We start from the raw sequence: 12,005 nt of genomic DNA, 5'->3' as shown, positions 1-12,005 counted from the left end.
TTTAATGTAGAAGGAGCTTTGCAGAAGAAATGAAATCGACAAAAAAAACAAGAACAAAGAGGAAATAAAAGGCTTGACGAAATCAGGCGCTGAAACCTCAAATGCGAAGGAAATGTTGTTTTTGGTTTTTTTGTGCTTTTTATAACTTTACAAGAAATCATGTTTACTCTCCTTCTGAATTTCTTTCTTTTTTTTTCTTTTTTTTGCTGATTTGTTACAGATCTGATCACACTAATTTTAATATTAAACAAAGATAACTCGAGCATACAAAATGCAAACCAGACTTGTAAAGCTGTGTGCTCCAGGTGTCTTCGTCTTTACAGGGTTAAAACCTGCATCACTGCTTTTATGTCAGTTTTTCCACAATCAAAGCTGAAAGAGAATGAAACAGTGCAGACTTCATATTTTTTTTTAGCGAACGAGATGGTTGAGTTTGAATAACTAGGCACCCGATGGGGTATTTTGTTTTATTTTTATGTTTTTTAAAATAAAGTTCCCAGTATGTTTCAAACCTTTTGAGGGCGTCTGGCTTCACTTCCTCAAGCGATTCCTCCAACATGTCACCAAACACTTCCTGAATACTGAGTGAGGCCTGGTTTATCCTGCAGTCTCACTTTTAATCAAGTCATCACGTGCTGAGTGGTTGCACATTGTTTAGCATTTTATTGCTTTTTTTTTTTTTCAACCTTGAATTTGACATTTCGTAATCTCCGAGTTGTCGAGGCCTTGGCCTGTCCCCCCCCACTGCAACCTTAAGTGCCCTCTAATGCTCACATGAGTCTTTAGATTGCCTAGCTAACCACACCAAGCTGCTCGTGTTGGCAGATTGAGATGGCTGTTTTTGTGAAATCACAATTTTCTGATAGTGCAGGATAATAAAAAGTGTCCAAGCATTTTGAGCTGGGGGGCGCTCTCACCCCCTGTGGAGCAGCTTAATCGAACTTGACACATTTATTTCAGGAACAAAACACTCGGCATTTGGGGAGATTAAAAAATGATTTGATAAATTAGACACTGATTAGAGCAGAACAGTGAAAATAAACTTAACCCTGTATCAGACATGTGCTGGAATATATGTTAAGATAACCACAGACATTTTAGTACCTCTCTTGCCCACCAGAGGGAGCTCTTCACTCACAGATGGAAGCCCCTCTGCCCACTTAAGGCGTCAGAGTCCAGACGTGACGCTTTGACTCTCCCTCTCACTTGGAGAAGGGCTCCACCATTGGAGAGTGGAGACAAAGAGATTCACATCACGTCACCACTGCAGCTGTTCTGACAGATCGAGCTCTATTGTCACAGAAACGGGAGGAAAAAAAAGTGTGGCTGAGATGGGTAAAGTGGTGAACCACGTGCTGCAAATTACAGTGCTGGGTTGTACACAACATGTGCTGTACACATGAAGGGATCCATAGGTGAGGGGTCAGTTTCTTTAAGCACAGGCATTGTTGGCAGTATGAGATTCATTAGACGCCAGTTTGTGATCCAGTATGTCTTTTTTTTTTTTTTTTTAATTAGTGCATCCTTGGATTACTTGATTATCTCACGGTCTCGTGTATTAAATGGTAAGTGGTCTGTATTTATTTACAGCTATACACACAGTCGGTGATGGATGCTTTTTTTTGGAGCTAAGACTCTTTCACATGCAGACTTGTGATTAGTGAGATGACCCGCTGTGCCACCTGAACCACCTCTTACTCAAATCAGCCATTAAAAAACTCATCAACCGTTTTAATGAGCAGAAATATTTCAATGTTTCCTTGGGTGATGCTTTTATTTACAACCATTTAATAAAAACTCAATGTGAATGAGCAGGATCAGGAAATAAGGAGCAGCCTGTCTGACTGGGAAAAGGAGACGAGATTATTAATGGAAACATTTGCAGGTTGTTGTTTGAGCTAATGCTCTTATCGTTCAACAGTGAGTCCAGTTAGGGAATCGGCTTCTATAATGACTTTAAAGTTGTACGTTGTTGTTATTATTTTTTAAATTGAGAAGATCCATAAAAATCCGTAAGATTTGAGGAGATTTTACAGTGGGGAAAATAAATGTATGGCATATTTGAGATTAAAGAGAGAGGCTGTCTTTAATACCTATGTAGTCTAGCAGAGAGCACTGATGCTTATCATTTCTGAACTACATCATCTTGTCACCGAACACCTGCTTACATAAGCTGATGTCACTTTGACCATTAAATATCAGCTGGAGATGGTTAAGTTTACCAGCTGCCTCACGAAGCCCCTGAACTTTGCAGACAGACTGACTTTAATCACCTTCAAAAAATAAACTAAAGCTGTTAGCAATCAGTACTACCTTTGAAATCTTGCTATATTGTGTTTAAGAGTTCTCAACTGGAGTTGAACTGGGGTCAGGCTGGTGCACCAGTACAGTGTAACCATTAAGGACACATTCTCCTTTACGCCCCGATGGCCTGGAAAAGCAAAGCCTGTTGAAAAAATGGGGATCGGACTGAAAAGACATTAAAAGGTTTAAGAATACTAACACACATCCAAAAACACCCGTTGGTAAAATTCTGCCTCCTGGTGGTGAGAGTTTTAGTTGCATTTTAAAGAGTCTAACTGATGCGGGGTGTAATGGTTGACCAAAAGATCAAATTGGCCAGGTGTGTTTGAACTTTAGAGTCATTTGTAGATGTACATGAAGAAAATATAAAGGTACACAACAAGTACAACAGCACTGCACAGAGATCAACAAATGCAGACTCGAGTATTAAAAAGCCGAGGAAAACAGTTTGCTTTTCATGTATTAAGCAGGGAAATCTAAAAAAGAGTGGCATATTCTTTTCTCTACAAATAAAGACCTTGAATGAAAGATACTTTGTGTGTGTGTGTGTGTACACGATGAAGAGTAACCGTGCATTTCTGCTGTGCGTCTCCAGTCTGCAGAAGCTGCCTTGTGAAGTATCTGGAGGAAAACAACACGTGCCCCACGTGTAGGATTGTTATTCATCAGAGCCATCCACTGCAGTATATCGGGTGAGTGAGGAGCCACCGCAAAGCTGCAAACGCACACACACACTCACTCACTCACACTCTTGAGTGCCATCAGCTGTGCTCTGCCAGTAAACAAACTGCCGAGGACCAAAGAGCCGGCGGTCCTTTTCCATTTGATTTCTGCTCTTCTGCAGGAAACAAAAAGCCTCTCAGGGTGGTCCGGCTGCTTTCTTTTGTAGATTTGTACCTCGCACAAAAACACTTAAAGCCCACACCCATTCACAGCTCTGTTTTCTGTACGAGAGTCTAGAAAATACATGCTCATTGTACTTGTTAGTACAATTAGTTAGTATTATTAAACTTTAACCGTTTAAACATGGAGGGCTGAGGGTGAGCAGCTTCTCACATTAATCACACAAGTCGGTGTGATTTCATTGATTAGGTTTGCCTGTAATCTGTGGCTGGAACGATAACAGCTCTCCCCGTCTGCCTTACACGATAACATCGGTGCAGAAGGTTGTTACTGTTACTGATGCAATTATTACTATGATTTTTACAATGATTTATTTATTTATTTTTGCCTGCATTGCTCACCTGAAATGTTATCTGACTCAGGAAGGACGGCGGTTAGATTTTTATTTCCCTATGTTTTTCCCCTTTTTTGGATGTGCAGTAATACTTTCCAACACCTGTAAAAAAACCTTTGAAATCTGTGGAATTTCCCTCTACTCTCATTAAAAACTAGTAGAATACACGAGCTAAATTACAGTTTTCTCTTTAACCAAAGCAAAGAGATCCCCTTATCCACATTGCACATTTAAAATGTAAAAAAACTGCTGTAGCCCACTGAGATCCAAAGATGCTCATTGTCTTATTTTTATGTTTTATTTGCTTACGCTCAAAAATCCTCAAAAGAACAAACATGTCTGTGTGCAGTATAAAGCGCAGCTCAGTTGCTATAAAGTAGATATACAGTAGATGATCCTGCAGCTATGATCATATACCGCTGCTGGGATTTTGCATCAAAGTGGCATCGCAGCTCGGCGTTCCCCACTGTTTCTTAACTAAATATGAAAAAGGAAAGTTGTACTTCAAGTCTGTTAATTGAGTAGAGATAAGTGCGTTGACTTTTGTAAATATCTAATTGTTTTTGGAAGCCGTCTCCGCCTGGCTTCCTGCTCTGCGAAGCATCGTGTGGTGTCTGCCCCTCTGAGCGCTCACGCATTAACGTCTGATAAATGTGGCACACAAACCTAATGTGCACCAGCAATTTAGTCATTACTGTGTAAACTGCGCTTTCTGCAGACTCATTGTTTTGCAGGAAATGCTCCATTTCAAACGCATTAGCTCTCTGCGCAGCTGGGTTTTTTTTTTCCCCTTTTTTTTTCTCCCTTCATTGTTTGCAGGAAATTGGAGCTGATGGAAAACATCACAAGTGATTTGAAGGCAAAACGCCCAGCAGATGACAGGCGAAACCCCATCTGCTCATTGGGAAGATTGATCAAAGTTGATGTTTGAGATTTAGGCTTAAAAATCACAGTCAGATGTCTCTTCAGAGAATCAGCTGGGCAGAACAAATCCTGCCGCTCCGCCCGCCAAATGTGGCTTTCTTTGATTGTTTTAATCCATTTTGTTTTCACATACTTTAAATTGTTGCGGTTACATGCATGCAAACAGCTTGGGAATCAGTAGCTCTGGGAAGGAAATGTGCACATATTGTTGCCACTTGGTCTCATTTACTTACTTCAAAACATGGTGTTGATTCATGCCACTACTTTTTTTTTAATGATATATTTGTTACATTTATATTTTGGTTTCTGTGTGTGTTAACATTTAGAGACAGTTCATGGCTGCTGGATCATTTTATTTAGAGTTAATGTGCACGTCACTCTAATGTTTTCATAGGCTTTTAAAACAGAGTCCATAGAAGGAGGAGAACAATGCCTGTAACTCGGTGTCCATGTGGAGTTGGCCACTGATAGCCAAGGCTGATCTCTTCTTCAGGAAGGAGATCATGTGATAAGGACATGGTGGCATGGGGGAGGGAAAGACATGCAGTGGCTCATAAGACCCAATCAGAGCAGCAGATGTGGGTGTGTGAGACTGCAGTCGTTTTAGTTAGCATGCTCACATTTTAATTGTTGGGTTCTTCATGCTCTTATTTGCTTCTTTATCAGTGATAACTCAGGTGATTTGCACAGGGCTGGATAATGAACACACTCATTGTCCATTTTTTTTCATGGGATATTTATTTGACCTTTTAAAGTCTCATGATTCAGAAACTTCCGGGCGGGATCAGGAAATGAAAACACAGAAACACACAAAGTATTTGTGATTTTTGTCTACATTTCTCACAACGTGGACATTTTTAACGCTAGTAACAGATCTCAGGACTATAATCAGTTTTGTCCAGCAGGGGTCAGTGTTTCCCTGCTTTTTTGCAGGGGATCAATCCTCAGCATTAGGTGCCTAATTTTGGTCCCTGATATAACTCCTCCTCAGTGGACAGCAGGGGAGACAAACATGTCACATTTTTAGAGTTTTATTTATTCATTTTTCTCCTCATAACCTTGCAACAAACAGCACACTTTGTCTGTTAGCTGGCTGTCAGCACCGGGTGTCAAAACACACCATCACACATAACGCGTACCCACTGTGCACCCATGTCACCAGCACGGGGAAGCGGCCATTTAACACTCTGACAGAGCGTATGCTGAACATCAGCCTTTGAGGGTGTCAGTTGGGGCTTTTTGAGATTATTTTCTTGCACGTCACCTTGAGATTTTCAGTCATTTAACAGGATAGTGTTTTACAGTGCAGGGTGGCAAAAACTTAGTTTTACCTCGGGGCATTTGCAACATGTCATAACAGGATGCGCAAAATCTACAGGTTCTCAATAGTTTAACCAAATGTTATTCCACCCTCTCAGACTGCTGCGTGCAGAGGCCGGACTGATTATGCAGCATTACTTACAAGAAAAGGAAAATATTTAAGGGGAATTTTGATAAAAAAGAAACAGCAGAATATTGTTTCCCACATTCTCTCCTATCATGTTAATGATCTCATGACTTCAGACTGAGGTTTTTTTTTTTTTTGTGGATTCCAGTCCAGACTTGAAGGTAGGGATCCACTGCTTTGAGTTACAAAAACATGCAAATGTGTTATGAAGTTGTACAAGTGTATCTTTACCTTGTTAGCTGTGTGTTTTTGCATCTCTGAGTTTGAAACTCAGTTGCTTTTCCCTTGTTATAATGTTAATTTTCACTGCGTGTTAAAGTAACTAATTATTTTCTTGTCCCTTATAGCCATGACAGAACAATGCAAGACATTGTCTATAAGTTGGTACCGGGACTACAAGAGGGTAAGTGTTGTGTATTTATTTACTGGGATGCAACCTACAAGAGATCCTTCCCTAAACCGTAACTTTTTAGCTTTCCCTTACATGCATGCATTGATAAACTGACTGAAAAATGCATCATTTTAATATTGTTTTTCCTCGCGGTTGTGGGTGAACCTCAGAACTCCTAAGGCACAAGCTCCCTGTAGTGCACACATGCTTCTCTAAATGTTAAAAAGATGACAGCATCAACCTTGGCAAAAATGACTCTGCTGTTTTTTAACTTTTTTTTTTCTTTGGCTCTTGTGCAGCGGAGATAAAGAAACAAAGGGAATTCTATCAGAAGTTGGGGATGGAGGTGCCCGGAGACATTAAAGGAGAACTTTGCAACATGAAGACTCATCTAGATCAACGCAACGGTACGTTAGCCTCGCAGACTCGTGCCATTTTCAGAACCACAGAAAATCTTTCTTATTGCTTCATCTAGTTTGGAGCTGGCTCTGCATTTAAACCAACACCTAACATGCACCTGTGACGGGTCTCTTATTTGTTTGACGTGAAGGATTTCCCCTTTAGTCAACACGGCCTTAAAGGTGGCACATAACAGTCTCTGTGAATGCAGCATACGAGAGGATGTTGTTTGGCTTTGTCACGTGATGCATGCTGTGAGTTGAAGGTCCTCCAAATAGCACCAGGGCTCAACCTGGCTGGAAAAAATACTGCAGGCATGAAAACAAATATTTCCTGCAGCCTCTTTGAAAAATGGTGTAAATAATGTTGTATTGATTGTCCGGGTGGATTTTACCTGTTGGTAACCACAACAATCTAAGACACATGCACAATATGCAAACACATATTATACTTAAATTATGCATGCTAACGTGCAGATATTGTATTTACATACTTGCACTCAGTATGTTAGTAGAATTCTATTTTCAATTCAAGTCAGTTATGGTTTTTTTCATATCTTCTCATACCATCTCAAAACTATTTATATTGTTAGACAAAGATCCTACAGTAATGCAGAGTAAACCCCAACAATTAGACGATGTAGATGGGTTTGTTTGTTTGTTTGTTCCCAAGTCCCAAGTCTTTAAGAGTATGGCATTTTGATTGTTTTGCTTTTTTTAAATGAATGTGACAAGTGAAGGGTAGAAACCTTACTGAGAAACCTGCCGGTCACAGATCCCTAAAGAACAGCCTGCTTATCATGCTAAACTATTCTATGCTCACGTCATGTTGTTATAAATGAGACTTCACCTCTGCGGTGTGGATGTCGTGCTGATAATGTGTAAAGAATGAAGTCTCTGGCCAGTAATGAGAAACATTAGAAGCACAACCAAGAGTAACAGCGGAAGCCATTAAACAGTCCAGATAAAGACAATTTAGCCAATCAGAACGAGCCTCTGGCCTGCTCTTTGTGCACAACGGCTTTTCCAAACCTGCTCGCTTCCAAGGGTTGGTGTAGATGTGTGCCCAGAGGGCTGTCATGCTGGCAGGCCTAATCGCTAGCTTAATCCTCCTCTCTGATTTTGGTAATTAAGGTTCAAATGGAAGTGGAACTGCTCTCTGCATTCTCGAGCTTTGTCGCTGGAAGTCAGGTTTAGCTGTAGAATACACACACACACACCTCTAAATGTTCGTACCCAAACACATTTTAAGGACCATTTGCACAGACGCCAACAGAAAAAGAAACAAAGCAACTCCTGGGCTGCATTTCACCATTGAACAAACAAATACGTCTCTAGCTTTGAGCGGTGATAAAAATAATCTTGCCTTGAGGAAACTATAGAAAACCAAATGCATGTTATGGAAATAGAAATTCACTCTCTTTGGTGCTTTTCTGAAGATTTTAAAGCTACCAGCCTTTTAAGGAATTGAAAGCTTCCTTTTAACTCCAGTGAATTTCAGATAATTGGTTTACCGTCTGGTCTCCCTCAAAGCTCGTCTCTATATACAATCACTGAAAACACAACAAAGAAAATGTCACACTGCACAACAAAATTTCTCTTATCATTTCATCCATCTGGTTCAACAATGTAAGAAAAAGATCTTAGACTATTGAGCTGTTATAACTTTATATTATTTAATCCATTCGTGCATGTGTGTTGAGCCAAATTGAAGTCTGAATAGAAAAAGGCATCGTGCATAACATCCATGTGTCAGGTAGCCGGCTAATGGCACACCATCTTGTGTGCAGTTCTCCGTAATGCATCCATGGTGAGTGGTCTTTTCAAATAGCCACTCTTGAAAAGACTCACCATGGTTGTACAACACCATTAGTGTTAGATAGTTTTGCAAGTGCCACAAATTGAGCTAAAAATACAGCCACAGCACCCCAGTCATGGTTTAGATTGCATAAAAATGTTGGACAAATTTAGACAACGCCAGCAAATGTTTGAGAGAGACAAGAAAGCCGAGGAGTGTCACAATATTACACATAGGTTAGATTGATCACAAAGTGGTGCTTAAGGGGTGGTTTAGCAGCAAAAATCCTACTAGGCTGAGTATGTAATATTACCATCATCTGTCTATACATGCAGGGCTAATGCAGTATGAGGCACTGTAAATAAAAACGCACATTGCTCAGAAGCAATAATGTGCATCCTGGGTATGTATTAGTTATCTGGTTGTGGTTGGCTTGCTTTACAGGTGTAAATTATCTGCACGAAGCTTTTCATGTCTTATGTTTTCAAAAATTATATCAGCATCCATCTTTAATCTGGACTCAGCGATTTGACATTGCATCCAGATTCTTTGAAGACCTGTCAGGGCTTACAGGCTACAGAGATTCTGTTTGCATTGACTTAAATACATGTGGTATAAAAGCTTTAAAGTAGTAGGCAGTGATTTTATGTAGGCAGGCGGCGTTCGGTTGCAGCGATGGCTCCTCTGAGTCATGGCCCTACGTCCCACTCCAGGACACGGGGGTCAATGCCCAACAATTCTTCGCCCCAACTGGAAAAAAAATAAAATAAAAAATAATAATGAGGTTTTCTGGTTTTAAACTGCTCAACTAAAAACTACTTTTTACTCTATTTTAAAATAGACAATACAAATCTAGTTTTAAATTGTGCAGCTGCTGGCCTCTAGAAGCTCTACTGTATTTCTATTTTCTTCTGTTTTGTAGCTCTTAAAGCTGGGCAGATTTGCCAAAACGCCAAAAATTATTATGTCATAGCCAGAATTTGTTTATCCAGCATCACCACGAGCAGGCTGGTTTGTTTACTTGAAATCTTTCTCTCCCACCTGAGAAAATGGACGCTCCTCATTAGGTTCCTATCTAAGAATAGCAAACCAAAGTTAACAGATGGTATCGCAGAGATCACACTGCACTAACAACAGGTGACAGTGGGCGCTCTGTAAATGTTTCCCTTGCCAGAGCTGAGCAGTTTTACACTTAATTAAAGGCTCATTTACCCAGAATCTCAAAAGTAGGAACTTTTTTTTAGGTCCTTCTAATCAGCTGAATAAAGTTAACCTCTTCCACTTTATAGAAGACGGATCGACACTTTCTAATCCATGAATGCAGAAGTCACAACCAGAGGTTGTAATATTTGGAATAAAGAGTGTGTTTTCAGGAAATAAATGACACAATGTCTGTTAATTAAACAGAGCACATGTAGTACAGTCCTGCATGTGGATCTGAATCAGGGACATTGTGAGTCATGTTGGGACCTTAATCCAAATGCTCCCTCAGTGCATTAATACCCTAAAGAGATTAACAATTACAGAAGAAAAATCACATTTTATTGATTACAGGGGACCAATGGCAGTTCATAATTTGCCTATTTTCTTCCTTAAGTGTTGGCTCTAAATATGACATATTTGCAGCTTGTTCCTTGACAATGTATAATCCAGCTCTCTTATCAATATGTTCCAAACACTTTCCAAGGCGGCTTAACAGAGTACCTCCAAGCTCTGCATTCAGTCTCACAGTCTCTCACAGAAACTGCAATATTGAGTTATCTGTCAGTAATATGCTGATTGGTTGGAATATACTAAACATGCAAAGCAATATTAGAGATGTTTCTGTGGACTTTCTTGCAAAAAGTGTGTGTTTAATTCCCAACTGAAGGTTTACTTACATTAAGACAGACAAATGTGGCATGTGCAACAGGCCCAATATTTTAACCACTGATAACACTGCCATTAAGCTATAATACTGCACGATTTAAGCCTTCGCACGGTAGATCTAAGCCTTGTTAGCTGTGCTTTTAAGTGCATAAGCTGAGTTTTCTTCCAAACACTGTCAAAAATCTGGCCTCCTCTAGTATACAGCAGACTCATTTCTCTAAATTACCTTCTTTTCTGAGCACTTTACACAAGAAAATAGGGAGACATGGGGCGATGATGAGTCTGTCGAGTGCCCTTTTCTACTTCATGACAATATAAACGCCCACTCACTAACACACAGTTTACTCCATCTCACTGCCATTACACAGCAGAATCACTCGAAAACGTTGTAGTACATGCCTTTGGGATTCGACTGTTTATAAGAGTTCCCACAAATCATAAACCTGTCAGAGAGTAGATGATTTTTCTGAAACAAAAAGAAATTTTGGAAGAGACAGACTGCTCAGTCTTTCTAATCCCCAGACCCAAGCAATCAACCCATTACACGATGCCATCACCTCGAACAAAAGCCAGGACTTCATGTTTGAGTCACTCAGATGCTCAGGGGTTGTTTGAAGGTGAGGCACAACAATAAGAGCAAGACCCTGGTGATAAGCAATCAGTGAGGCACACTCTGGAGACAATCACCACCGAGGCACCAGAGCAGCTCAATAATACTTGGTGGAATTGATGACAGTTAGCCCAGACAGAAAATGGTCACAGAGGGGTGCTCCCAATAGCATCTACTGTCTGAGTAGGACTAAACTGTCCACACTCACACACACACGCACACACAAGTTATTACATCCACTGAATCCAGGAAGAACAGACCGAATTTCTTTGTTTTTTAAAGGTTACAGAAAAGCAATACTTGCCCGTGTGGCAATTTTGTCACCGCAATGCAATTTTGACTTTGATAACCAAGTTTCATATCTAAAAATTCAATACTACTACAATATCGCAGCCAACAAGAAAATCCCTAGAGAAATGTATAAACCTCAGCTGTCCCGGACAACTGTGGAGCATCTGTTTCACAGTGTGAGGTTTGAAATTATCGGGAGGTGTGTTAGATTTAGATATATATCTAAAAGTCTCTACAGCGAGACAGCATGTCATTTTTGAAAATCAAATGCTTCGAATGAGACTTCATTTTCAGATGTACCTAAAGTCAAATGAACATCATAATTCTGCCTCACACCTGTAAATGTTTAACCTTTTAACATCCACCAGGTCACTGGCGATTCACTTAGGTTTAGGGTCAGGAGCGGGCTTCAGTTTTTGGACTCCACCGAGGCTGTCCTTTGTCAGCACTTCTTTTCTTAATTTTCATGGACAGAATTTCTAAAGGAGTCAAAGGATGAATGGCGTCAGATTCAGAGATCTCAGGATCCTATCTCTGCTTTAGGCAGATGATATGGTTCCCTTGGCTTCAACAGGCAATGTTTGGTGACTGCAAAAATAGGCTTCCTTCCAAAAATAGGGTGTCTAGACTGTCCATTAGAGAGCGGTGGAGAAACTGAGTCATTTGGACGGGGGTCAGAGTAGAGCCATTACTCCTTCACACCATAAGGAACAGTTGAGGTGGTTTGGGCATCTTT

At 40.3% G+C, this 12,005-nt stretch overlaps 1 protein-coding gene across 1 annotated transcript in view; it reads left to right on the top strand.

Annotated features, from left to right (window-relative positions):
• Positions 1-12,005, top strand: part of LOC134641104 (polycomb group RING finger protein 3) — a 69,362-nt gene that overhangs the window by 40,038 nt on the left and 17,319 nt on the right. Inside the window, exons 4-6 of the mRNA XM_063493321.1 lie at positions 2,900-2,996; positions 6,260-6,315; positions 6,603-6,710. Of these exons, the coding sequence (XP_063349391.1) occupies positions 2,900-2,996; positions 6,260-6,315; positions 6,603-6,710 (261 nt within the window). The remainder of the gene's footprint in view (positions 1-2,899; positions 2,997-6,259; positions 6,316-6,602; positions 6,711-12,005) is intronic.

Source organism: Pelmatolapia mariae, linkage group LG2 (assembly GCF_036321145.2).
Source record: "Pelmatolapia mariae isolate MD_Pm_ZW linkage group LG2, Pm_UMD_F_2, whole genome shotgun sequence".
Lineage (NCBI taxonomy): Eukaryota > Metazoa > Chordata > Actinopteri > Cichliformes > Cichlidae > Pelmatolapia > Pelmatolapia mariae.
The sequence above is the reverse complement of the archived record's forward strand: the minus strand, read 5'-3'. Positions and strand labels throughout refer to the sequence as shown.